This window comes from Colletes latitarsis, chromosome 5 (assembly GCF_051014445.1).
Source record: "Colletes latitarsis isolate SP2378_abdomen chromosome 5, iyColLati1, whole genome shotgun sequence".
Taxonomy (NCBI): domain Eukaryota; kingdom Metazoa; phylum Arthropoda; class Insecta; order Hymenoptera; family Colletidae; genus Colletes; species Colletes latitarsis.
The window spans coordinates 36,067,838-36,085,625 of NC_135138.1; the positions used below are offsets into that span (position 1 = coordinate 36,067,838).

Here is a 17,788-nt window from a genome sequence, read left to right on the forward strand (position 1 = left end):
TATGCGATGAATTAAAAATAAGTACTCCGTATGATTGGTTAGCCCGAAGTTTACGCGCGGGTGAAATCGATTAGAAAATTTATTCTACCACGGTGAATACGAAACTACGTCCACCCGGTCTCCCTTCTACTTGACTTTCTAACATTTTCTACGGGGGTGATTTCTGACTTTCTTAGACGAGCATGCGTACTTTCGATGGTCTCGGCGATCATGCGGGAATTTCGTGTTCGTCATTCGATCGTGCAGTTCATGTCGCAAAGTATTCATCGCGAAGTATCAATGGATACCGATCGAGGTACGAAGTCTCTCGAAATCATTCAGATTCTCGCAAAGCGTTCTTAAAAATGATCAAAATTAAAATATATCCAAACGAATTTAAATTATAAATATCCCAAAGGACAGGCTTCGACTCAGTTTCTGATAAAGTTTGATCTCCAGTGATAATTACTTTGATAATTAGTGAGCGATTCTTTGTAATTGCTTATGCATTTCTGCAATGACACAATGCTCTTCTAGATTTGAAAAAGGCGATTGGATGGAACCGCATGAACCTGCAACTGATTGGTATTTGGCCAGATCCAATGCCGACAAAAGAACGATTGTCAAAGTACAAAGCTGTGATACTCTGCATGTGGGTCGTCGTTTTCGGAGCCGGACCGCAAAGCATCAATCTATTTCTATTAGATGGAAATCTTGAACGGATTACGCAAAATTTATGCTTAGCCAATATACCGGCGATCAATGCAGTCGTGAAAGTGATCGTCACTTGGTACCACCAGAAAGGTAAAGACGAAATGAAACAATTAATGTCAGATCTACCAAGAGGGTGTAAGAATGACTTGTTTAATCTGTACTCCAAGATCTGAAACCGCTCGTAAAATCCTTCTACGATGACTGGTATCATTCAAAGAGCGAGGAAGAAAGAACAACCATGATGAAGAGCGCAAATGTCACGAGAAATATGTCCACCTGGTGTACGGTACTAACTCAGACGATGGTCACCGTATATATCGGTCTCCGAATATTCGCAATCGTGACGTGCGATAAAAACAAAGTGACGCAGGACAATTTGGTACTGTACCCCGGTTACTTTCCTTACAACGTTCGACCAACGGTACGTTTAGTGCTAACTAATATGGCGCAAGCGTTTTCGGCTTACTGCGCTACGATTCCCTACACTAGCGTAGACACCTTTATCGCCATGCTCGTGTTGCATACGTGTGGACAATTCGTGAACTTGAGGAGAAGATTGGAGAGACTGATGGACGACAAGAATGGGACCAGACGCGCAGACGACATCCGAAAGGAACTTAGGTCGATCGTGAAGAGACACGAGCATCTTAACTGGTGAATTAAGGATTCATACAATCGAGACAAATTCAATGGGTTACTCAAAGCCACTTGTAATATACTGATTTGTATATTTTTTCTTATTAAAGGGTCGCTAGTAAGATCGAGGAATGCTTTAACATATTGTTATTGCTCCAAATATTGCTTTGCACCATCGAAATATGCTTTCAAGGCTTCTTATTCTTTAACGTAAGTTACTCACATCACGCTAGTCTTTTAACAAAATTTAGAAACGTAAATTTCACAGGTGTTGCTAAAAGACGATGCAGGTATATTAAACGTTCAAATGGTGTTCTTCGTTCTCTTTCTATCCTTCATCATAGTGCACATGTATATTTATTGTTACATAGGCGAAGTACTTCAGGTTCAAGTAAATATCGTATCAAATGCACTAATAGGAATAATAACATCTTTTTCGATGGAACAAATGCTACAATTGCACAATATGTTTCAGAGCGCTGGAATGGGCATTTCTGCATACAAATCGAGCTGGTTTAACGTCTCACCTTCGGAAACAAGGTGCCTCATAGTCATCATGTGCAGATCCACTCGTCCACTTTGTTTAACTGCAGGCAAATTTGCCACCTTCTCTATGGAAATGTTCAGTACGGTAAGCATGATCTGTAAACAAAATTCTTTGCTTCAAGACTGAATTTTTTCTGCAGCGATAAAATGCTGCGTTATTAATGTTATAATTGTTGGCAGGAATAAATAATGGTCGTTTCAGATCCTGAGAACGGCGATGGGATATCTTTCAGTTTTGCTGACAGTTTCGGGCAGTGACAACTGAAGACTTCATAATAATCGAAAACTAGTAATTTTGTAATTAGAAACACTAAGATATCGCTTATAAAAATTCACCAACCTCCTCACGTTAGTTCTCCATATAGTAAGTGATTTTCCTTAATGTTCCATATTAGATTGCGTTCGTATTTCTGTGAAAATAGTCGAGTTCACGTTTCGCTGATTTCTAACGAAAATTCTAGTATTGACTAAAGGCTGTGTAACTTAATTTTCTAACGTCAGAGACATACAGGGTTCTTTGCACTTATCAGACAGATCGAAAGAGTTTCAACGGTTCGAATTACAGGCTTCCTTTCGAGCCGACAAACTTCCAGATTGCAGCTATTAAAACTTCCCATGGAGAAACGTTTTTGCGTCGCGGATACGAATGCGTAATGAACAACATGTTTGGGAACGGGTTACGCGCAATCTGAAGGATCAGTTCTCGAAATATCCACACAGTGACGACATTCTGGGAAACTTCAGAAAGCATCGATATTTGCCTAAAACAATTCATACTCTTCAATTTCGAAATTTCCACAAGGTACATATCTCAAAAGAAACTGTAAACAATCTTTCTTGGGTCAATGTCTGTACAAATGGATTATTACTTTAATAGTTTGAATAATTTAGTATGATTAGAAATTGGGGTATTTACCTTAGCTATATTATCACCTGTCGTATCAGCCTTATGATTTGTATTATGGAATCGGTGGTTTTCTGAGGTTTAACAGATTTCTGGAAAACGATCAATTTCAATATTTCGATAATCAAAACGGTATTACCGATTTTGTAATAATTGGCAAGTGTTTGTAATCGTCGGAATTGAGGCAAAAGTACAACGTGTTCGAGCAAAAATGGAGTTCGCCATGGGATGGAATCGTTTTAATTTGACGCTGCTCGGCGTGTGGCCGGAACCAAAAAAGACCTCGCGTCGGATATCAACTTTTATATTTTGGTCGACATGTTTTGTAACGTTCACGTTCATTTGCGTGCCTCAAACGGCGAATCTAATACTGAAATCGACGAGTCTGGACGAGGTGATCGAGAATTTGTCGATCAACGTACCGATCGCTTTCGCTTTGGTCAAACAAATCGTTCTGCGGTACCATAAGAACGGTAATTATAAATATTTGAAAGTGTTATTACAAATGTTTACTTTTATATTTGTTTCTATATTTAAATATTGAAGTATACGAAAAGAATAACAATAAAAGTGTCAACATCAAAGTTATACATTTTATTCGAATTCTATGAATACACTTTCGTAGAAAATCGCTTCGTAATTTTATTTTAGATATCAATCTTGTATCCTATACATTTTTTAAAGAGCCAACAAAAATTATGTGTATATTCGTAGCTCTCACGCTATTAGTCAGTCAAATATTCGAGGACTGGTCCGAACCGATTCCGGACCAAGAGCGTCTAACGATGCTAAAGAACGCTAGAATCAGTCGAATGATATCTATCGTCTGCTCCACGCTGACTTACTTGATGCTCTTCGCGTTTATATCGTTGCAAATTTGGAGCAACATGCAGAACACGTCGGAAGCCGATTTGGGGGGGCTTTTGCATCCAGCTACGTTCCCTTACGACACCAAAAAAAGTCCAAACTTTGAGATAACCTGGCTAGGACAATTGATGGGCACCGCACTAACGGCGATCTGCTACTCTTGCTTTGACACGTTTCTAGCAGTACTCGTGTTGCACTTATGCGGGCAATTGTCCGTTCTTAGAAACGCTCTGGAGAATTTGGTTAACGCGACCAGCGAGAACGATTTTATGAAATTTCGAGACCGACTCGGACTTATCGTGAACAGACACAATCAATTGTTCAGGTTCGTACGCTGACTTCTGACAAACTTTCAGAAAATCAGCTTTTTAAAAAGAATAGAATATTTCTGATTAGAAGTTTGGATAATTAAATTTTCAGATTAAGATTGTTCATTCTGAAATGTTTGAAGGTTTGCAGTGGTCGTAGAAGACTGCTTCAATCTCACGCTGCTTATTCAAACGCTAATCTGCACGGCGATGTTTTGCCTGACTGGATATCGAATGATAACTGTACGATTACGTTAAATGCATTGATAATTTTGTAAACGATTCACAGAATCAATATTTTACGTTTGTGCTTGTTTGTTATAGTCTGTAGATCAGGAAGAAGAGGACGTACCGATAGTTGGATTAATATTTTTTGTTATTCACGTAATCTACACGATGTTGCATCTGTTCATTTATTGTTACGTGGGTGAGACGCTTCTCGGTCAAGTGAGTTACTCAGCAAACCAAAATCGTAATATGTGTTTCTGAAATTGTTTAATCTATCTCTTAATTCGTTTCTAATGAATTTCATAGTGCAAAAAGATGAATATGATATGTGGCGGTGCACAATTTGTTAACAACAAAGTCCCACAATACACACACAACACAATATTTAAGTATCCCGATACTCAAACGCAACAAAACCACAGAACTCCGAGTATCCAATACTTTCACACATTGCCAAATTATGTGCTGGAAAGTTATCGATACCGATCAATCACCTGCACAAAGTGTGTTAATATCTCCGTATCTCGATACGCAAATGCTCCAATTATTGGTGTTCCATTAATATCGTAATTTTCAGAGTACCGGAATCGGCCAATCTGTATACGATTGTAATTGGTATGCTTTGCCGCCGAAAAAGGCAGTTTTACTAGTTATTATAATAGGTCGCGCAAGAATTGGCTTTCAAATAACCGCTGGAAAATTTAGTCCCTTTTCGTTAGAGCTCTTTAACGCCGTGAGTTGCCCGTTTTGTCAATATTAAAATTAATAATACGGAAAACTTGGGTACCGTTTATTGTAAGCACGAATTTCTTTTTAGATTTTAAAGACATCCGCTGGATATCTGTCTGTGTTACTGGCGATGAAAGATTGAATAGTCGAGGAGAAATAGTATCAACCGTTGCCCTAATTCGCAGCAGTAAAAATGCAGATCGTCGATCGTTCGTTTTATGAAGTCTACACATTTTATACACATTTTTGTATAGTCAATGTCGTTCGATGAGTGTTCCCGTGATTTATGAATTCTTATGTTCGATTTTTTAGTTTACATAGCTTGCAACTTCACTTTTGTCGTTTTTCTATGATGTCCAAATATAAACAAATATTAGACAGCAAAAGATTCTCGTTCGGAAAGAGCACACTATGTCTGGGAAAAGGATACCAAGGGAAGAAGAAATTTTTCAAATAACTTACTGAAACCGTACTCATCCACATAACGTAGGAAAAGTGTTTTGCATGATTGATTAGTTTATAAAGAGTTTATCCGCGGTTGAAATCGATTAGAAAATTCTTTCTACCGCGGTAGATATGAAACTATGTCCACCAAGTTTCCCTTCTTATTGAATTTATAATATTCTCTATGGAGGTGGTTTCTGACTTTCTTAGACAAGCATGCGTCCTTTCGATGGAGCAGGAATTTCGTGTCAGTCATTCGATCGTGTTGCTTATGTACGCGTGGTATCGATGGATTCCGAACGAGGTGCGAATTCCTCCAAAGACGAGATTCTAAGTATCCAGAAGTCTTAATCGCTTAAGCAAGCCCAAAACCTGGACCATATAAATACAAATATAAATATTTTACAAAAATTACTTGTACTTGTCGATTCTAGAATTATTGCCTATACGTTTACTGACAAAGTGCATTGCAACGTGGATAAATCTGAATGTTTCCTTTCGAGTGTTTAGTACTTTTGGTACTCATTGTTATAATACTTTCGTAGGTTTAAAAAGGGCAGTCGGATGGAACCGCGTGAATTTGAAATTGGTCGGTATTTGGCCAGAGCCGATGATATCCAACGAACGATTGAATTACAGAGCTTTAATTGCCAGTTTGTGGACCGTCGTTTTCATAGTTGCGCCGCAGAGCGCGAATATCTTTCTATTAGGTGGAAATCTTGAACAGATTACGCAAAGTTTGTGCTTAGCCAATATACCGGTGATCAACGCAGTCGTGAAACTGATCGTCACTTGGTACTGCCAGAAAGGTAAAACCGAAACGAAACAATTAATGCCAGATCTACCAAGAGGGTGTAAGAATGACTTGTTTAATCTGTACTCCAAGATCTGAAACCGCTCGTAAAATCCTTCTACGATGACTGGTACCGTTCAAAGAGCGAGGAAGAGAAAGCAACTATGATGAGGAATGCAAATTTGACGAAAAATATATCCACCTGGTGTACGATACTATCTCAGTTGATGGTCACCATATATATCGGTCTGCGAACGGTCACAATCGTGACGTGCGATAGGAGCAAAGTGACGCAGGACAATTTGGTATTGTACCCCGGTTATTTTCCTTACAACGTACGACAACCGATAGTTTTGTTACTGACTAACTTATCGCAAGCATTTGCTGCTTATTGCGCCACGATTCCATACACCAGCGTCGACACTTTTATCGCAATGCTCGTGTTGCACACGTGTGGACAATTCGAGAATTTGAGGAGACGACTGGAAAGATTGATGGACGACAAGAATGGTACCAGAAACGTACATCAGATCAAAAAGCAGCTGGCTTCGATCGTGAAGAGACACGAGCATTTGAATTGGTAAATGGAAAGCTTCGTTTTTCACCAGTCGCGATTTTACAGGATCATATATTCTTATTGTTTACAAACGGTGTCAAAGTACTTTACGATCCTTGCTATCCTTGTTCTTGTTATTATTCGCATTTTTAACTTATGATAAAATACTGTGCGTGTTTGTTGCATCCGTGTGTTCACAATCGGATGAAAGCTAATAGAAAAATGGATACGTACAGTGTAATAAAACGAAGAAATGTTGCTGATGAATACTTTGTGTTAATGAAGGGTTGCAACTACGATCGAGGATTGCTTTAATCTACTATTGCTGCTACAGTTAGTGCTTTGTACCATTGAAATATGCTTTCAAGTCTTTCTATCCTTCAACGTAAGTTTTCCACTCCGTATTATTGTTCTTTCCTTAGAGGACAGGCGTACTCCACTACCCTGCAGTTATGACAGCTTAGGTTCTGGCCCACTATAGAAAAACAAAAAATTATATTTCACAGGCAATAATCCAAAACGAGGCGAAAGTTTTAAGCGTTCAAATGGTTTTTTTCTTTCTCTACATAACTTTCAGCATAGTGCACATATATATTTATTGTTACGTAGGGGAAGCACTTTTGGTTGAAGTGAGTATCGTACCACGCTACGCAGGTACAACGAAGCAAAATTATTCATAATAGTTTTTTTACGATTGAAATTAGCTGTATTCGTTACAAATAGTCAAGAGAAATATGTACATTGCGTTAATTTAATGTTCACCACAAACAGAGTAGCGCAATGGGGAGTTCCGCGTACAAATCAAACTGGTTTAACGTCTCGCCTCCAGAAGCGAAGTGTTTAATATTTATTATGTGCTCAGCTACTCGCCCACTTTGTTTAACAGGAGGCAAATTTGGTACATTCTCCATGGAAATGTTCAGTACCGTAAGTGCAAAGTCGATATCGCGATCTACAGATATATTATGATTAAAATCTATCGCTTCTTTATTTCTATTATCATTTTTTTGAAGTAAGGAATATAGAAACTGCTGAAGCGAAATGATCTTCCGTTTCAGATATTAAGAACAGCACTGGGTTATCTTTCGGTTCTCTTGACAGTTACAGGCGGTAACGACTGAACGAACTACTCCATTACGAGAGAATAGACATTTTCCAAGCAGAAACACCATGACATTTGCACATAAACGTTATATCAATCACATGTTAATTTTGAATTAAATGTTATTAAATGTTTTCCATCTTAGACTATGTTTATTTATTATTAGTATAAACGGTATCGCTTTGATGCAGCATAACGTAGCATAAAATAGAGAGTAACAACAATACTACTCACCTTTTACAATTTTTCCATGACGTGAAAGTATAAATACTGGACACGATTCATCGGTACATCCACGAAAGGAAACGGAGCGAATATGAGTTTGTGCAAATACTTCTGAACGCAAGCATCGTCACTCACGAAATGTTATTCGTTGCATTCGATGAATTATTCGACGAAACAGAAAAAAATGGTCTGGCGTGATCGATTAACTTAAAGACAGTTTACCCGCGGTTGAAATCGATTACAAAATTTTTTTATTTCACGGTAGATAGATACCAAACTAAATTACGTCCATCAGACTTCCCACCTCACTAACTTTCTTGCACTCTTTACAGGGGTGGCTTCTAACTATTTTACGAGCATGCGTTCTTTCGATTGGTACAAAAAACGAGGCAAAGGAGAACAGTACTATTTAGTCACTCGTTCGTGTAGTTTACGTGTGCAAAGTATTAATGGATTACGACCAAGGTACGAAGTCACAAAGTCCTATTTAGTGTTATTTCTAGCAAAGACATCTTTTAAAATTTTTACTTTAAATTATTTTCAACGTTTAATCATTTTTCCTCCATTAACTTTTCAATTTTGATTCGTGAACGACACAATGTTCTATTCGTGCAAATTATTTTCCAATATTTCGTACCATGCTTGGATAGATTTGAAGAAGGCGATGGGATGGAATCGAATAAACCTAGAACTAGTCGGCATCTGGCCAAATCTAACACTATCCAAGGAACAATTGCCGAATTACAGACCATTGATAATTTGTGTGTGGATCGCCTTATTCCTAACTTTGCCTCAAAGCGTGAATTTGTTCATGTTAGACGGAGACCTCGCACTGATTACGGATAACTTGTGCTTAGCCAATATACCAGCGACTAACGCTATTATAAAAATGATTATTACATGGTATCATCGAGAAGGTAAGGATGAAATTAAGGAAGAATATTTGAATAAATTAATCCATTGATTTTCGTAGATCTCAGACTTCTGGTAAAGTCCTTCTACGTCGACTGGTACTCTTCGAAAACGGAAGAAGAAAGGACAATAATGATGAATAGAGCAAAAATCACACAATACATATCCATCTGGTGTACATTGTTGGCTCACCCAATGAATGCCGTGTATATCAGTCTGCGAACATTCGCGATAGTAACGATCGACAGAAGCAACGAAATGCAGGACCGTCTGTTACTGTTTTCTGCTTACTTCCCTTACAACGTTCGGCCGCCATTAGTTTTATTACTGACCAACATCGGCCAAGCTTTCGCATGTTGTTTAGGCACGTTTCTTTACACTAGCATCGACATTTTCATCGCTATGCTCGTATTACACGCGTGTGGACAATTCGAGAATTTAAAAAGGAGACTGGAGGGACTGATGGGCGAAAAAAATGGGACCAGAAGCATGGACGACATCCGAAAGGAACTTAGATCGATTGTAGAGAGACACGAGCATCTCAACTGGTGAATGAAGGATTCGTAAAGTCAAGACTTTTGTTCCGAGAAGAACAAACGAATAAAAGTTTCTAAAAGAACAGATAAATAAAAGTTCTGATAATAACAGAGAAATAACATACAAGTTTATGAATTTTGAATAAATTGTGACACGTGTTTACAAAATTTTATAAGCTTGAATTCTTTTGTTTTTAAAGGGTCGCAACCATGATCGACAAATGCTTTAGCCAACTGTTGCTGATTCAGTTGGTGCTTTGTACCATTGAAATATGCTTTCAAGGTTTTATGTTCTTTAACGTAAGTCACTTTCACAGTATTATTATATTCTTCACAATTGATTTGTGTTTCGATAAGGATTCGGTATCGTTGAAATCAATATTCATTATCGAACAACTGCTTTCCCTCCCACATATTAATTTAAAATTCAAAATAAATAAATTTGAAACATATTAACTTACGAATGTGAACTACATAGATAATACAAAACGAGGCGGGAATACTCAACATGCAAATGGCGTTCTTCGTGCTGTTTGTGTCGTTCATCATAGTGCACATGTATATTTATTGTTACATAGGCGAGATGCTTCTGTTTCACGTAAGTATCTAATAGTTTAATATCATAATACCTTTCTTGCTGGAGCAAATACTACGTCACAGGGCATGTTTTAGAGTACCGGAATGAACATTTCGGCGTACAATTCGAACTGGTTTAACGTCTCGCCTGCGGATGCAAGATGTCTTATATTCATCATGTGCAGATCTACTCGTCCAGCTTGTTTAAGAGCAGGAAAATTCGGTATCTTCTCCTTGGAAATGTTCAGTACCGTAAGTACGATTTCGATATTGTGATCTAGAAATGTATATTATGATTTTTAGCGAGAAAATGAATCAAGAATATTTAAACATATGTATCGTATTTGTATAAAGATCCGCAATTTATTTATGATAATCCTAAATAGTTAAACACCAATGTTACCACACTCATTGTCGTTTCAGATTCTAAGAACGTCAATGGGTTATCTTTCAGTTTTGCTGTCAGTTACAGGCGGTAGCGATTGATCTTCTCTACGATCAAAAACTAAAAATCGTGTAATTAGAGACGCCGAGATTCCGTTTATAAAATATTATCGATTTCCATACGTTATTTCTACGCACATTGAATATTTTACATGCTAAAGTAGTACTGTCCAAATAATCCAACAGTGTTAAGTAAAGAAGTATCAGCTCGGTAACGTAATTGAATCAATAAAATATTGATGCTTACGTTTTCTATTTATGAAGTACGAGTCTTTCCTGCACTATTCACTGACTTTAGTACCGATTCGGATTACAAATTTCTTAGCGAATAAAACTGACTTTATTTTTCGGAAAAAGACGCGATGACTGATCAAATACTTCTAGTTTTCTAGTCATCAACGACTAAGGAATAAAAGTAAATAAGTGAAATAAATTGACAAGAAGCGTACAGTATTTTAAAAGAAAAATTTCAGTATAAATATTTATAAAATAGTACGTTTATATTTGTCGGCGCTTAAGAACAGATTGTACGCTTCGATCTCTTCGATTCGTACTGGCGTGCACTTGTGTGATTTTCGTGCAAGTATATTTCCAGTTGTCGAAAAGGGCATGCGCGAAGAAAGAAGCAGAAGTTTTGAATGGCAGAATAGTTTTCAGTTACCGGAAAAGGACACCTGCAATGGTCTCGATGGACGTTCAACGAGGTTACTAATTTATTTTGTTGCTTTCCACTGTTAAAAATTAATATCTGTCCACCTACGTCAATTATTAGTGCACGGACCCTATTAGATTATATTACATACCAAATCAACAACGCGTTTAAGCAAATAATTAGGTGACGTGTTTCGAATAATATACTCCGTACAAGCGAATGCCATGATTCTACATAGAATTCCTGTTTAATATCGTCAGATTTGAAATACGTGTACAGTTGGAATTATTACACGATGAAATTCATGGGCATCTGGCCGGAAGAGAGAAGATGGAACCAACCGTCGAATTATCTAGTGTTGATTCCAGTCTTCATGATGTTGTGCTTCGTTTGCGTTCCTCAGACAGCCAATCTTCCAAGAATCTGGAACAATTTATATTTGATAGTTGAGAATTTATCGATGGGAAATATAACGATTACGATTTCGCTCATAAAAATGACTATCTTTTGGACCAAAGGCAAATGTAAGTACGTATTCACACCTCGGATTTTCAACTTAATAACGAACTTTTCCTTGTCTGCTAGCATTGAAGTTTCTGCTGAAGTGCATGGCCGAGGACTGGAGCGAGAAAATGAGCGTAAACGACCGTAAAACGATGAGAAATATTGCAAGAATCACCAGAATCACGATAATAAGGAGCACGCTGATGTGCATCATCCTGGTGATCTTGTATAGTTTCTTGCGATTTTTCACTGTCAAATACAGTGGAACCAGGTTACTTTTTCGCGGTTATTTCCCATACGACCTCGACGTTAGTCCGAGTTACGAGCTGACTATTTGTGGACAGCTGATCGGCGCCTTTTACGCAGCCATGAGTTACACGGCGGTCGACACTTTTGTGGCCATGCTAGTGTTTCATGTTTGTGGGCAGCTTTCGATTTTGAGCAAAGATATCAGGAACCTTCCGTCCCACGGAAAAACTGATATGCAGGTGAAATTGGGAAGAGTTGTTCGGAAACACAAGTACCTTAACACGTCAGTATCGCAAGAATTTAACGATCATAGTACTTGAAATATAATTAAAGAAGATCGTCACTCTATCTATCTTTTATCTTTCGTAAAATTTCATTTCACACGATCATTAAGTACATTCTGTGCAATTAATTTTACAGATCTGCTGTTAATTTAACAGATTACCAGATATTTATTAATAGTATGCATTTTTCGAAGGTTCGTGGAAAAGATAGAGAACTGTTTCAACGTGATGCTTCTACTTCAGATGCTTGGCTGCACCGTTCAGCTGTGTTTTCAATGTTTCCAAGTTATCGTGGTAGGGAAAACGATTTCTTTTCTCGAAAGAAACGTTTTCCTTCGAAAAAGTATGCACGATGTTTCGCGGCTCACCAACGTGATTTTACTTCTAGTCGATCGGCGAAGAAAGGAACGAGTTCGTGATATTGCAACTTACCTTCCTGTGCCCCTACGTCAGTTACGTTATGCTGCAATTGTATTTGTACTGTTACGTTGGCGAGAGACTTTTAATCGAGGTACGATTGCCCGATAAAATGAAAAATAAATCTTAGGAAAATAATCTGAAAAGAATGCAATTATTTTTGCAGAGTACAGAATTAGCTAACGCTGCGTACAATTGCAAATGGTACAATCTGTCGGCTAAGAATGCAAAGCTACTCGTAATTATCATACAGCGAGCAAGATTACCAATGCGGATCACCGCTGGAAAGTTTTGCACTCTCACCTTGATGCTCTATTCCGATGTGAGTACCCACAAATGAATTATAACCAATAATATGTATCGTTTCGTATATTCTGCATTGTACAAAGTACGAATAAAAGTCGTTCCCATGATTCTATTTTATGGCGCGAACGGCTCTTTTACATTTCAGATTTTAAAAAGATCGATGGGTTATATTTCCGTTCTGTACGCAACGAAAAACAAATAGACATTTGAAAATATCTATTAACGGTAAAAGAATTAACAAAAACAGGGTATATATGCTTTGTTCGGGTCCCACGCATTAGTCTTTCATCTACTTTGTCTTCTAAATACGTAATAAATTGATCCTCTTAAACGTCGATTGAGTCTTCGAGTCCATGAGCGTAACATTAAATTAGAATAACTAGCTTAACAAGCCTACGAGTATGAATTTTTTAATTTCCTACCCGAAAGTGAAATTCGATTTGAGTCGGCCTATTGGAACCAGATCGAATTGTATTTGTTTTAAAATGCTAATAGTGTACGATAAAATGCAATAAATGGTGCTTGACGAATAAGAATGTTACAAGAATAAAAAAAATACATAAAAAGTAATAGAGTATGTGTTTGGAAAAAAAAAGAAAGAGATAGTGGACAAGTTCAAAAGTTTGAGAACAGACGAAGGAAGAAAAGTATGAACTATTAATGGGATTCTTGGAGGTATCCGTGGTTTCGCATCAACTATGCATCGAGAACACGACGATATTATTTCCCCTCCCATAATTTCATGCTAAGGGATGCATCGTCTTTCTGTCTAAGAACGTTGGGTGCATACTTGAACAGCTTTAAGCTCATTTGCCGTCGATTGCTTATGGACGAGCCACGGACACGCGAGCTCTCTCCATCGATGAATATTTAAACAGACCACTTGCAACCCGCCAATTACGACTATTCTTACTCTATAGTTTTGTTAAAACTGATGCTTGTGTTATACCTATCTTCCCGTTGGTTTGCGCGTAATCGATTATACAATTTTCGAAAACGAGAACTTAAATATTTATGATACGGGGTTGTAAATTCGTATTTATCATGCGCGTGTTTCACGAAATATTAATATGATACATTACGAAACTGTTTCTTTTAAATAAATAATAGTTTCGTTTTATTATTATTTTTCAATACAATGATATACTTGGCACCAAACTTTTCTGATATTTCATAGATCGAAAAAGCCCCAAAGAACGCTCTCTGGTTAAAGATTATCTCGCGAACCCCCAAAAACAATTTGATCCAAGAATTAGGGGGACAGTTCTCCTCGTTGGAGCAGCGCAACCGTCTCGATCCGTGAATCAAGTAAAAGTTCAGAAACATCACGCTTTCACCGCTTATTTCCGTCAAAGTCGAAGGAAAGTACGCGTAGAGCTGTACAACGACGCGTCGAGGGATCTCTAATAAACATGATTAAATATCGTGCGTGTGTCAGTGTTACAATGGGAGAAAACAAAGAGACATTGGCCACCCTCGGTTTGATGCACATGGATAAAAACGAACGGGCTTCACGGTTTGATGGGAAAGCAAAAACGCTGCCTTATAAAAATCGCTGTCCTCGTCCGTCGCATCGTCACTTAGTTTCCTCGCGTCTCGATCTTCGTTCTATGACAGTGAAATTTTAACTCGCGATTGTTTGCCTCGATTGATGCAAATCTCGAATTTATGGCACGTGCGAGGCCGCGAGCGATTTCGATCGAATTGATCGCGGATCTGTGATTCGTTTTTCAAGAAAGCGTTCTTGATCGCTATCGTTTCGTCGGTACAAGTGACTCGAAAGATGGCAACGTTAAACGTGAAATTTTTAATAATCATAGCGTTGATGAATTACGGTGTTCTTGCTCGGAATACGGATAACAGCCCCGACTTGCTAAAAGAGGCGCACAGAAATAAGTACGGTGGTTCCATATTGATGGAAATCGCCAAGGAGCTCGTGCAAAGGTCCTCGAGCAGTAGTCAGGTAATTTTGCTACTCAAAGCCACTAAGAAATCATTCCCATCACACTGTTTGATAATAAAAATAGATGTGGTTTGATTCAGTGGCAAAACTGTTGATGATAATTAATATTAATTTTACAAATACATCAATCATTTTGTAGGTATTAAATCTGAATCTGTCGAATCTATTGCTGCTTTTGGTACTAAAAGCAGTCGTGTTTGGTGCTGGATATTTAGGACATCATGGTCACAAAGGACGTGAATTGGAAGAAGGTTATTTCTTCTTAAAAATATATTACATAATTCTGTAGCGTATATTCGGTTATTGACAATCTTTTTTGTAGAAAATATAGTAACCGAAGGTGAGATTGCATTAGCCTTAGGGTATTTGATGGGAGATACGTGTTTGTACAGAGCAGCTTGCGAAGAACCGCACGTAGCAAAAGAATATATGGGAGCCGCAGAAATGGTAATAGAAACGATGAAATTATTGCCCCGGTAAGTGATATTACTTGATAGAAATTATACAATTCTTTATACGATGTCTAATATTTGATAGAAGTCCGTCAGTTGATGGGAAATACGAAAAAACTATGACGGAACTTCGGAAGGCCATTGAACATGGCATTACAGATGGCTGTCCACCGGAATACACTTGTAAAAAAGATAACATCAAGAACTTCTTAACAGAAGAATGAAAATTCCCTTAAACTAATTTTTGATATTCTAACAAACTTTAGAATACGATTGTCAGATATTTAGAAAAATATATTATAAGAATCTGAAATATATACTATCTCTACAATGATTATTTGTATTTATGTGCATCATCAGACAATCAAGAACAATCTTCCTTCCCTTACATAGACTACAGGGTTGCTATTATCTATTTTATCTGATATTTAAAGAAACTTTTAAATTTGCAGCCATTAGCTCGGTGTTACCACAAGGAGGTTGTTGCGAGTCTTATTAAAAATTAAAAACGCATTTTTAAGAAAACTAAACAGGATAGGTGCCTGAATTTTTCGGCGAAAAAAAAAATTTTCGAATCGTTCTAAAAAAATTATTTTCGGTTGCGCGGGTCAATTACAAGCATTTTTGGTCAAAAGATATACCCCCGAAATCCTACGCAGTTTCGAGAAAAAAATTTTTTACTGAATTTTTTATCTTCAAATTTCCCGCTGATCACTTTCCTTAAATGTCGTGAGATGTCAGTCCGAAAGGTGAACCTAACCTACTCTGAGTAACAAGTCGCAGTGACTGGCGCTCTCGATCGAGTTTTGATTATCGCTTATTCACGCTGTTTGCGTGTATAAACAAATTTTTCACACAGTGCTACAGTTTATAATAATTACAACTTTTTGAAGAATGAGTTCCATAGGCACAGGGGTAAATATTCAGTACTTTATTTCCAGATGAACATTATCGAAGCATTGGTTTGTAATAATGAAACCTAACCTCGTTGATTATTTCAGTATGATTTGTCTGCCTCTCAATTTTCACCGGACGGACGTGTATTTCAAGTAGAATACGCACAGAAAGCTGTCGAGAGCGGAGGGTAATTATTAAAGCAACTTTATGTAACATTTTTTTTCAAAAGTTTCCTAATTTGTTTACGAACTCTACATTATTTGCCACTCGACAGAGTGTATATAATTTATTAGTAATATCGCCGGTTTTATCACACAAATTCTTTACAGCACGGTTATAGGTTTACGGGGAAAAGATGGTGTCATATTTGCAGTTGAAAAGATAGTTACGTCAGAGCTCTATGAGCCTGGTACAAATAAAAGAATATTTAGTATTGATGAACATGTAGGTATGGCAGCATCTGGTTTGATCTCAGATGCTAGACAAATCGCAGAGACAGCAAGATCCGAAGCATCCGGGTATAGATCTAGGTATGGAGTTGGTACTCCCTTAAAGTATTTAAACGAAAGAGTATCCATGTATATGCACGCTTATACGTTGTACTCGGCGGTAAGACCATACGGTTGTGCTGTAATTCTTGGTGCCTATGAAAACAATGGGCCAGTGATGTATATGATCGATCCGTCTGGTGTATCGTATGGTTATTATGGTTGTGCTATAGGTACGTATTGATACATATATAATACATTCATTACAGTGTATTTAATATGTATCAACGTTTACCTTAAATTGCCGTTCGTTAGGTAAGGCAAAACAGTCTGCAAAAACTGAAATTGAAAAGTTGAAGCTGTCGGAAATGAGCTGCACGGAATTAGTGAAGGAAGCAGCGCGCATTATCTATCTCGTTCATGACGAGTTAAAAGATAAGAAATTCGAGCTCGAAATGAGCTGGGTGGGTAAGCATACGAACGGGAGGCACGAACGCGTACCAATGGAAATACGAGCTAATGCCGAGACGAGAGCGAAGCAGGCAATGGCGGAAGATTCGGACAGCGACACCGAGGATGTGTAAATTGATTTAATAATCTCAAAAAGGTCTTTTTATACTTTAAGTTGTAATTTAAATACATTGAAACACGTTGCTACGAAGTCTCCTCTGTCTATGAATGGTCCAAATAAAAAGTTTTACCTGTTTATGAAACTTACAACAATGGATTTTTCCTTTATCACGAATATCCGTACGTTAAGTAACGTTTCAGTGCGCAGATAGTGTCGGTTGATGCGAAACTTTTATAACAATCGCTGTGTCGTAACTGCTCTATCTGCAAATAAAAATCCCGACTAGCGTTCCTTTTGTTACGCGTTACTTTTTGCCGTGTTCGTTCATTTAACACGCGTTACGCGACAGACTGAGACACATCGTTCGCAATTATCCACGATTAATGAATGCGATCCCTCTGTGCCATTAATAGGATTTAGAGATCTTTCGATTTGTTCCACTAACGATTTTTTCAATTTAATCAAAAGAGAAACGCGTATAAACTGAATGCATACCCTCGTAATTA

The 17,788-nt window shown here is 37.7% G+C and overlaps 7 protein-coding genes across 7 annotated transcripts; all 7 read left to right on the plus strand.

Moving 5' to 3' along the window:
• Positions 1 to 11: 11 nt before the first annotated feature.
• On the plus strand, positions 12 to 2,140 carry LOC143342060 (odorant receptor 13a-like). The gene is made up of 7 exons (XM_076765541.1): positions 12 to 295; positions 517 to 828; positions 861 to 1,347; positions 1,440 to 1,539; positions 1,598 to 1,720; positions 1,805 to 1,960; positions 2,078 to 2,140. The coding sequence occupies exons 1-7, from the start codon at positions 196 to 198 to the stop codon at positions 2,138 to 2,140; spliced, it is 1,341 nt and encodes a 446-aa protein (XP_076621656.1). The 5' UTR covers positions 12 to 195.
• A 24-nt stretch (positions 2,141 to 2,164) lies between these two features.
• LOC143341851 (odorant receptor 4-like) lies at positions 2,165 to 5,083 on the plus strand. The gene is made up of 6 exons (XM_076765157.1): positions 2,165 to 3,252; positions 3,494 to 3,971; positions 4,098 to 4,197; positions 4,279 to 4,401; positions 4,760 to 4,915; positions 5,000 to 5,083. The coding sequence occupies exons 1-6, from the start codon at positions 2,991 to 2,993 to the stop codon at positions 5,051 to 5,053; spliced, it is 1,173 nt and encodes a 390-aa protein (XP_076621272.1). The 5' UTR covers positions 2,165 to 2,990; the 3' UTR covers positions 5,054 to 5,083.
• A 755-nt stretch (positions 5,084 to 5,838) lies between these two features.
• On the plus strand, positions 5,839 to 7,825 carry LOC143342061 (odorant receptor 13a-like). Its single transcript, XM_076765542.1, has 5 exons — positions 5,839 to 6,164; positions 6,242 to 6,728; positions 7,282 to 7,333; positions 7,476 to 7,631; positions 7,763 to 7,825. The coding sequence occupies exons 1-5, from the start codon at positions 5,966 to 5,968 to the stop codon at positions 7,823 to 7,825; spliced, it is 957 nt and encodes a 318-aa protein (XP_076621657.1). The 5' UTR covers positions 5,839 to 5,965.
• A 361-nt stretch (positions 7,826 to 8,186) lies between these two features.
• Positions 8,187 to 13,906, plus strand: LOC143342062 (uncharacterized). The gene is given in 12 exon segments (XM_076765543.1): positions 8,187 to 8,292; positions 8,364 to 8,496; positions 8,682 to 8,948; positions 9,005 to 9,491; positions 9,680 to 9,779; positions 10,993 to 11,203; positions 11,412 to 11,675; positions 11,737 to 12,187; positions 12,383 to 12,645; positions 12,647 to 12,699; positions 12,772 to 12,927; positions 13,057 to 13,906. Coding segments are annotated over 11 exon segments (2,325 nt in total). The 5' UTR covers positions 8,187 to 8,292; positions 8,364 to 8,480; the 3' UTR covers positions 13,114 to 13,906.
• On the plus strand, positions 9,982 to 11,005 carry LOC143341854 (odorant receptor 4-like). The gene is made up of 3 exons (XM_076765167.1): positions 9,982 to 10,077; positions 10,152 to 10,307; positions 10,479 to 11,005. The coding sequence occupies exons 1-3, from the start codon at positions 9,988 to 9,990 to the stop codon at positions 10,539 to 10,541; spliced, it is 309 nt and encodes a 102-aa protein (XP_076621282.1). The 5' UTR covers positions 9,982 to 9,987; the 3' UTR covers positions 10,542 to 11,005.
• Positions 13,907 to 14,100: 194 nt separating the features above from the next.
• Positions 14,101 to 15,705, plus strand: LOC143341801 (uncharacterized). Its single transcript, XM_076765022.1, has 4 exons — positions 14,101 to 14,874; positions 15,014 to 15,125; positions 15,197 to 15,350; positions 15,412 to 15,705. The coding sequence occupies exons 1-4, from the start codon at positions 14,695 to 14,697 to the stop codon at positions 15,548 to 15,550; spliced, it is 585 nt and encodes a 194-aa protein (XP_076621137.1). The 5' UTR covers positions 14,101 to 14,694; the 3' UTR covers positions 15,551 to 15,705.
• Positions 15,706 to 16,076: 371 nt separating this feature from the next.
• Prosalpha7 (proteasome alpha7 subunit) lies at positions 16,077 to 17,434 on the plus strand. The gene is made up of 4 exons (XM_076764809.1): positions 16,077 to 16,241; positions 16,328 to 16,410; positions 16,553 to 16,944; positions 17,027 to 17,434. Exons 1-4 carry the CDS (start codon positions 16,221 to 16,223, stop codon positions 17,293 to 17,295), a joined length of 765 nt encoding a protein of 254 aa, XP_076620924.1. The 5' UTR covers positions 16,077 to 16,220; the 3' UTR covers positions 17,296 to 17,434.
• The last annotated feature ends 354 nt before the right edge of the window (positions 17,435 to 17,788 follow it).

Coding starts and splice junctions, on each gene's coding strand:
- LOC143342060 (XM_076765541.1), top strand. CDS start 196: ATGGTCTCGGCGATCATGCGGGAATTTCGTGTTCGTCATTCGATCGTG. Junction 296..516: donor ATCAATGGATACCGATCGAG/GTACGAAGTCTC, acceptor ATGCTCTTCTAG/ATTTGAAAAAGGCGATTGGA. Junction 1,540..1,597: donor AAGGCTTCTTATTCTTTAAC/GTAAGTTACTCA, acceptor TAAATTTCACAG/GTGTTGCTAAAAGACGATGC.
- LOC143341851 (XM_076765157.1), top strand. CDS start 2,991: ATGGAGTTCGCCATGGGATGGAATCGTTTTAATTTGACGCTGCTCGGC. Junction 3,972..4,097: donor AGACACAATCAATTGTTCAG/GTTCGTACGCTG, acceptor AAATGTTTGAAG/GTTTGCAGTGGTCGTAGAAG. Junction 4,402..4,759: donor GTGAGACGCTTCTCGGTCAA/GTGAGTTACTCA, acceptor CGTAATTTTCAG/AGTACCGGAATCGGCCAATC.
- LOC143342061 (XM_076765542.1), top strand. CDS start 5,966: ATGATATCCAACGAACGATTGAATTACAGAGCTTTAATTGCCAGTTTG. Junction 7,334..7,475: donor GGGAAGCACTTTTGGTTGAA/GTGAGTATCGTA, acceptor CACCACAAACAG/AGTAGCGCAATGGGGAGTTC. Junction 7,632..7,762: donor CCATGGAAATGTTCAGTACC/GTAAGTGCAAAG, acceptor CTTCCGTTTCAG/ATATTAAGAACAGCACTGGG.
- LOC143341854 (XM_076765167.1), top strand. CDS start 9,988: ATGCAAATGGCGTTCTTCGTGCTGTTTGTGTCGTTCATCATAGTGCAC. Junction 10,078..10,151: donor GCGAGATGCTTCTGTTTCAC/GTAAGTATCTAA, acceptor GGCATGTTTTAG/AGTACCGGAATGAACATTTC. Junction 10,308..10,478: donor CCTTGGAAATGTTCAGTACC/GTAAGTACGATT, acceptor TTGTCGTTTCAG/ATTCTAAGAACGTCAATGGG.
- LOC143341801 (XM_076765022.1), top strand. CDS start 14,695: ATGGCAACGTTAAACGTGAAATTTTTAATAATCATAGCGTTGATGAAT. Junction 15,126..15,196: donor AGGACGTGAATTGGAAGAAG/GTTATTTCTTCT, acceptor TCTTTTTTGTAG/AAAATATAGTAACCGAAGGT. Junction 15,351..15,411: donor ACGATGAAATTATTGCCCCG/GTAAGTGATATT, acceptor AATATTTGATAG/AAGTCCGTCAGTTGATGGGA.
- Prosalpha7 (XM_076764809.1), top strand. CDS start 16,221: ATGAGTTCCATAGGCACAGGG. Junction 16,411..16,552: donor AAAGCTGTCGAGAGCGGAGG/GTAATTATTAAA, acceptor AATTCTTTACAG/CACGGTTATAGGTTTACGGG. Junction 16,945..17,026: donor TTATTATGGTTGTGCTATAG/GTACGTATTGAT, acceptor GCCGTTCGTTAG/GTAAGGCAAAACAGTCTGCA.